Raw genomic sequence first — 7,021 nt, 5'->3', positions numbered from 1 at the left:
TGCGCCCAAATGGCGTGTGGATCCGAAGCGAGACTTGTCGTCGTTGTCTCGCTGGAGGCGGTGCGCTCCGTCTGGCATTCGAACGACGTGACGGACGCGCAACCCCTTTGTTGGCAAGCCAACAACGAGGCCATCCGTGGCACGTCCACCGAGGATATGGCGCGGCGTGCCCGCTATGCGAGACAGAGGACGCGTCAGTCCTCGCAGCAGACGTCGGCGAGACGGAGTTGCACTCTCCGGCGTCGAGATGGATAGCCTGCAACCCTGGGCGCCACAACCGCGTCGCGGTGGACTTGTCAGCCTCCGTCATGACAGATCCATCGTCAACCTCACATTGACCGACGACATGCAGGCGACGGGCCGACGAGGAAGAGTAGGGCATGAGAGACGCCGACGCGCCTCGAATCTCATGAGTCGGTGTGTGCCCCATGTCCTACTCTACCTCGCCGGTGACTGCACCAACACTTCGAGAAGCACAGCCAGCCGTCAGACATTGGCACGGCCGAGCCGGACGGGTCCGCTTGATATTAGGTTTCACGTGCGTGTAATTGTATAGATGTGAGGATTCGTAATCGAGGTGTTGAATACGTACACGGTCGTTTAAGGGGTCTGAATTTGATGTATCTGGCTGTGGATGCTCTTAACTCTCGTTCCCCATCTCTGGTTTCCACGAACCAAACACACTGTAATGCTAAGGCTGCTTCTTATTTTCAAAGAGGTTAGGGAAAGGCCTATGTATATACAAGAACTAGGTGATGACGAGTAGATTTGTCCACTTCATCTAACCCATCCGCTCCACCATCTTCTTCTTCTTCTTCTTCTTGAAAAACCATAGTCAGTCAGCCTAGCCTCTAGTCCTGATGATGGTGATGGTGCCCTTCCCTCCGGTCCTGATCTTGGTGAGGCTGACGACCGCCTTCCCGGACAGACCCGGCCGGTTAGTGGACGACACGACGGGGCCGCACGCGAACTGGCCGACGGGGTGCCGGACCGGCCTCGCCGGCCGCTTCAGGATCCTCCGGTTAACATCTTTCAGCGTGTCGCCGTCTAGCACCAGCGGCTTCACCACGGCGAACGGGTACAGCACCCCCTCCTTCCTCCTCCCTGCGCCAGAGAAAAGAAAGAAAGAAAAAACCGTCGTCAGCCTGCCACCCACGTCAAACAAAAAGATGGCGGCCCATCCTAGAAGCACCAGCCCCTGGCGCCGCAGGGCCAGTTCAGTGGCTCAGTTGCACACATGCGCGAGTACTAATTGCTCGCCGGTCGGCCACACCCACACCCACCTGCCAGCGAGGAGCAGGACGAGGAGGTCGCCGGCTCGCAGTAATTGCCGCTGCCGCTCCCTGTAGTTGCCTTTTGCAGCGGTGGCCGGGGAGCAGCAGCCGTGGCGGAGAAGGGCGGAGGGGGGCCTGCCGCCGCTTCTCCCCCGCCCCCGCCCTGCCCCGCTGCCGCGCTCCGGCCCCCCTCCCCACCCTGCCGCTGCCCCCTGCCCGATGCGGCGCCCTCCTCTGCAAAGACAACATCGCTCCATTTAGCAGTTATTGAATACAGCATTACAGCAGAGTGCGCACTGCCATCAGAGCTTCCAGTGAATCATGAATGCGCTCTAGGATTTTTGCTGTTACCACGAATGAGACGGAAGTTTGGCTTAATCACCTGAGAGAAAGCCGCTGGTCTCCGGGGCCGGGGTCATGGTGTTGAGATCATGGAGGAGGGCTCCCTCGCCGCTGCTGGGATCCCAGAAGCTCTGCGTTCGCGTCGTGCCGAGCAAGAGACAAGCACAAGACGACGGGTTAGAGAAAGGGGAGGAGCAGGACAGCATGCCGCTCTCTGCGAGGAGACACGGACACGACCGAACCAGTAGTACTTTCTTTTTCACGTCATTTAGCGTGAGCGTGACAGTGACGGTGAGGTTACAACCTTTAATTAACTGTGCTTGTTGTCTAAAGTTGTTACCTACCCAGGATTAATAATTAGAGAATGTATGTACTCTCGTTGACGTGACAGCAGACACCTAATAATAATAAAGCAAGCAAAATAGACATTTCTACACAGGGTTCGGGTTAAAAATTTCAATGTTTTTTGAAAAATGTTCATCGCACGGCCAATGCTCTTCTACTTGTAGCTGATGAACTGATGATGCCAAAGTTTCTGTGGTACTAATACTGAAGCAGAGCTATTGCGAGTGGACATGCATATAGGTTCTGCAGATCATCATCATCATCCGCCATGGGAAGTGGGGCGAGAGCTCACCTGAAGAAGGCACTGCAGGTCCTCGCTCGCCATGGCCGGGCACCGCGGCGGACCCTCTGCCGCCGCCGTCCTCTGCCGCTTGCTCCGGTCGCCCCACTGCGCGACGGCGTCCTCCAAGTATCCGCCTCCGCCGCTTGACGCCTCCGACGACGACACCGGCGACTCCTCCTCCCCGCCACCTACTGCGCCGCAAACATCGAAGGCTCAGTAAATACCGCCACACCCCACAGCCAATGCCTCTAGACTAGACCAGCCACAGTGCCACACGGCCAAAGTCAGCATAGCACCATCACGGGCACGTACGTACGTATGCGTGTGGGATTCCATGCGTGTGGCAGTAGACTAGACTAGTCTCGCGTGGCACGCAGTGAAGTTAAGGTTAGCGGTGGGTTTCTTACACGAGGGCAAGGCCGGGAGGGCGCCATGAATGCCGTCCCGGGCGGCGTCGCCGAGCTGGCAGCGCACCAGCTCCTCCCAGTCCCACTCCCACTCCCAGCCCCAGTCCGGGAGAGACGGAGGGGCTACGCGGCAGTCGTGGTGGTGGTGGCAGCTCTGGAGCGCCATAGGCGGCGTCTGCGTCCGTCCGTCCGCGTGAGGTGACCGGGAGTGGAGTCTGGGAGTGAAGTGATGTGGCCTCTCCGTCTCCACTCCTCCCACGCGGCCGGCGTCGGGGCTTAAATAGGCCGGGCTTTCTTCCGGGGCCGCTGCTTTCGTGGCATGCGCCAAAAGCCGCGTCCATTTCAACTTGGGCGACGGAAATGGCTGCCGCCTCCATACAAAGCGGTTTGGATCGTGTTTTTTCTCGAACGGAAGCAAAGCAAAGCAGGCAAGCGGTCAATGGGAAAAGAAGGAATGTTAACAAGGAAGCGAAAAGAGAAAAGGGGGGAAAAGTGTTGCATGTTGCCCTTTCCTCGTGATTCGTTGTGTTTGATTGGCCTTTTCTATCGTCATCGGTGGACGTTTACGGGTCCATGGAGTACGTACAAAAGTTTTCGAGCTGATTGAAAGTGGAAAGCGGTTTTGATTAATAATCATGTAAACACGATGGATTTCTTCTCGCGAGATAAAAATGATCGTGGACTACACTCACCCCTATAATCTGGTTCAGAACCACGAAGTCACCACATGCATTTCGTAGTCAATGAGATGCCGTCTTCCACTGAATGAACATCACAACAAAAGAAAATTGAAATAAATCTAAACCGTTTTGAAATGCAAAATTTGATAGGGCATTTTGGAGACTGGGCTACATGGAGACCTTAATCACAAACAATTCAAAATTTGCAATTTTTTTTTGAAAAAATACGCATGTATACTATATGTGTGTAAAAAATCAGGATGAAATACCTTAAAATGAGAGCTGCACAAAGATAAACAATACATATGCTAAAAAACCACAAATTTGCCTTTTTTGTGTAGCCCTTGTTTTAACGTATTTCAACCTGAAAATTAACACACATTTAAATCATGTCTGTAGATATATTTGTATTTTTTAGAATTTCTTAAACTGAAAATTTTGGATTTTAAAGTTTTCAAATTAAGGCCTTCATGGAGTTCGGCCTCCATTTCACATTTTTGAAGATGTACAGTGTATATTTAAATACATTAAAACTGAGCACTAATCCAGCCATCTCAGGGCATTAGCGTCCACAGCCGTCGGATCTATAGTTTTTCAGCGTTTTCGACCGTCCAACATAAGTCTTCCGCACTACTTCTCGCGATTGGAGTGGGCAGCTACTCCCGCGACAAAATTGGGGGGCTGTGGTTAATTGGGTCATCTCGCATGAAGCCCTATTAAACATCACAAGGAAAAAAAGCATCAAACACCACCCCTCTCCCTTCGCCCGACGCCCTCCCCGCGCCGCCTCGCTTCCTTTGTGATCTAGAGATGTCCGTGGCGGCCGAGATCCCTCCCAGGCTCCCAGCCCTCTCTCGCCACCACTCCGTCCGACAGAAAAGGAGGAATACTTGGCGAGCATGAAGATCCTTAGCGAGTACATCCGTTCCTGTCCTGCTTGTCCATCAATTTGGAAGCGACGAGGCGGATGTAGCAGCCAGGAAGCATCGCCGTCACCTTACCTCAATATGCCACCTGCAAGATCTCCTTCCCACCTCCTCCTGACCCAACCCGTTGTCTCGCTCGTCCTCTGGCCTGACCCGGTTGTTGCTAATCTGATTAGAGATTGTGCAGATGCCCCGTGTTCCATCTGTACTCAGAAGTATTCCACCCAAGCTTCCCCGCGCCTCCTTCCCCTCATGCTCTCATTGGAAAATTTGAAATTGGGGTCTGGTTAATCTGTATGTATTTTTGTGCGAGGGAATTTGTGAGTAGTTAATTTGATGGTCTGGTTACACAGTAGCCCTGAAACAATCAGATTATAACGACGGGGGAGGCTCATGCCCTCTGTATCTCCACTCCTCCACTGTGTCTGTTCTTATTGCTGACTCAACACGGGATGGGTGTGGAAAAGCACTAGCAATTTTGGCAATTGGATCGGCTGTTTTAGGCGTTCCTTGCCGTTAGATGCCTTGGTCAATGCACGCATGGGCCGCGGATCATCTTCCGCTCCAGAATGGGCGACGGACTGGGCTGACACCGTAAATGCCGCAATTCCCGCTACTTGCCTTCCATCTGCTTAGCCACCACCACCGCCACCACCCCGTCCTCCACCACGTACTGTAAAAAAGCGAAAGAGAAAATCGACAACCTTTTTAATTTCTTCTCGTACTCCCATGATCAGCACGAAGATGAGCGGGCGACGGATCCGCGTGGGCGAGGATGTGTCGCTGATAGTCAAGGCGTGCCAGCTTGTATTCGGGAGCAGATCATCGAGGCGACCCAACCGCTGGCAGCTGCGGTGCCTCATCGGCTGGGGCATCTGCTGACCTCGGTTGCAACACGACAGTGATGACCACGACAATTGCCTTGCTCCTATTTCCGAGCGATGGATATGACCCCTATGTGACTCTTAGCTTCACCATGAGCCAAAATCTGGATGCATCCCAACTTTGATCCTCCTGCACTCCTTGCCCCCTTGTAAGGTTTCATTGCGAGGCCCGGTTTTTTCAGAATTTAATTTGGTTCCTTGATCTCCTTTCCTAAGTTTTGCATTTGCCACCATGATTTCCTTCTCATACAATTTTAGTAAGACCATCGCATCGATGGATTGGTGAGGAGGAGGCCAGCATCCAACAAGACATGGTGCAGCAAAATTAGCAAATCAGGTCAGTGTGTTGTACCTTCGGCTATTCTTATCTTCATTCTTTGTTGAAATTATTCATCTCCTAATTTTGTTGCTTGTTCTGAAGGTTGTACTTGTAGCAACATCATGATGATCTTTTTTCACGCACAAAATATGTGATGATTGGTTGTCTTCTTTCCCATCAGTGTTGGATGCAGCGGTCGATTGTTATTTCCATTGAGCCACTGCCTGGATTGTTACCGAGCTAACGAAGGATGCCCATGGAACTCACCGGTACCTGTGCCCATAGGGTTGCCATCCATATTGTGGAGTTGCAGAAGGTAGAGAAAATATCTACTTCCGACTTCATTCCCTCTTGTGATTAGGGTAGTGAGTTTTTTATTCTTGCAAAAATGACATGATCGAGATATCAATAGTAATGGATTTTGTCTTAGTGTGTTTGTGCTAAAAACGTGCTCTTATCAATTTAGTTAGCGTCCAGCAGAGGACATGTTTCTCAGGAAAGATGTATCATGTATGCAAAGCTAAAATCACAATATGAAGATTTTACTTCCATCCTCACAATAATTGTTGCAATCTAAAATCTTTCTCCTTGTAGATGGGTAAAAACTGAAATGACAACTGTGAGTCAATGATATCTCTTATGCATTCTTGCATTCTCTGCAAATTCTTGCTTAAGGTTACTATTCAGTGAGTGAAAGCAGATGTAGCTCCATCCTAGCTTTGTACCACATAATATTAGTATCTTTTCGGTTTTTACTTGCTACTTCGTGAAACAACTTATTTCAGTCTATTTTAGAATTTTTCATAATTGATCTTATCTCCGTGTACTTCAAAAAGTTTCTATCTCACTATCATAGAACACTAAAAATAGATGGGCGCAGCAACGCGCGTCATCAATGGTCTAGTATAGATGTGTGATGGGTCATTTTAGAGAGATTCTGCGGCACTCCACGTTCAACTCGTCCTTTGTGATGCCGTGGTCGACACTGTTCACGTGAGAGTGGAGTTAAATGTGCTGGGTAGGCGTAAAAAGAAGCAAAGTTGCGAGCATAGCATAGCATGCACACTGTTGGAGTTTTGGTCATATCCTCGTGCTGCAGCAGACGGGGACAGCGCCAGTGGCTTTAGCGTCGTTCCATGAAAATCTTTGGAGGAGAGGCCAGGAATTTTTGTTTTTGTTACATTTTTTCCCCTCTCTTCTTTATTACTTGAGGATAAGTTTTGCGCAGCATTCTGCTGCGACTGCGATCCTAGTACAACCACTGCGACGATCTCATCATGGATCCATGTACTCCGGAGTACTTGGCAGCCCAGCTACTTTTTTGATGCTGGGGTTCACACATCTATCACCAATAATGATCGTCAGATCGGACGGACCACAAGCTTACTTGGATTGTTTGAAACGTTGCACAAGTGGCAGTGGTAGGAGTGCTATGACTAAAAGCATGCATGCTATGAAATTTTCCCGAATCTAGTCTAGAGGGCAAAACGGGGCAAAGATTTCTTGGTCATTCGGTGCAGATTGCTTCTGAAAAATGTGCTTTGCCGGGGTGCTAAAGAGT

General features: G+C 50.6%; 1 protein-coding gene across 1 annotated transcript; it reads right to left on the bottom strand.

The window, feature by feature from the left end:
* Nucleotides 1–526: 526 nt before the first annotated feature.
* LOC123134617 (uncharacterized) lies at nt 527–2,893 on the bottom strand. Its single transcript, XM_044553834.1, has 5 exons — nt 2,652–2,893; nt 2,254–2,435; nt 1,657–1,747; nt 1,284–1,508; nt 527–1,104 (listed from the first exon to the last, which is right to left on the bottom strand). Exons 1-5 carry the CDS (start codon nt 2,815–2,817, stop codon nt 845–847), a joined length of 924 nt encoding a protein of 307 aa, XP_044409769.1. The 5' UTR covers nt 2,818–2,893; the 3' UTR covers nt 527–844.
* Nucleotides 2,894–7,021: the final 4,128 nt, after the last annotated feature.

The sequence above is a fragment of the Triticum aestivum genome, chromosome 6B (genome assembly GCF_018294505.1).
Source record: "Triticum aestivum cultivar Chinese Spring chromosome 6B, IWGSC CS RefSeq v2.1, whole genome shotgun sequence".
Classification (NCBI taxonomy): domain Eukaryota; kingdom Viridiplantae; phylum Streptophyta; class Magnoliopsida; order Poales; family Poaceae; genus Triticum; species Triticum aestivum.
The sequence above is the reverse complement of the archived record's forward strand: the minus strand, read 5'-3'. Positions and strand labels throughout refer to the sequence as shown.

Coding starts and splice junctions, on each gene's coding strand:
- LOC123134617 (XM_044553834.1), bottom strand. CDS start 2,817: ATGGCGCTCCAGAGCTGCCACCACCACCACGACTGCCGCGTAGCCCCT. Junction 1,748..2,253: donor ACCTGCAGTGCCTTCTTCAG/GTGAGCTCTCGC, acceptor ACGCGAACGCAG/AGCTTCTGGGATCCCAGCAG. Junction 1,509..1,656: donor GACCAGCGGCTTTCTCTCAG/GTGATTAAGCCA, acceptor TTGTCTTTGCAG/AGGAGGGCGCCGCATCGGGC.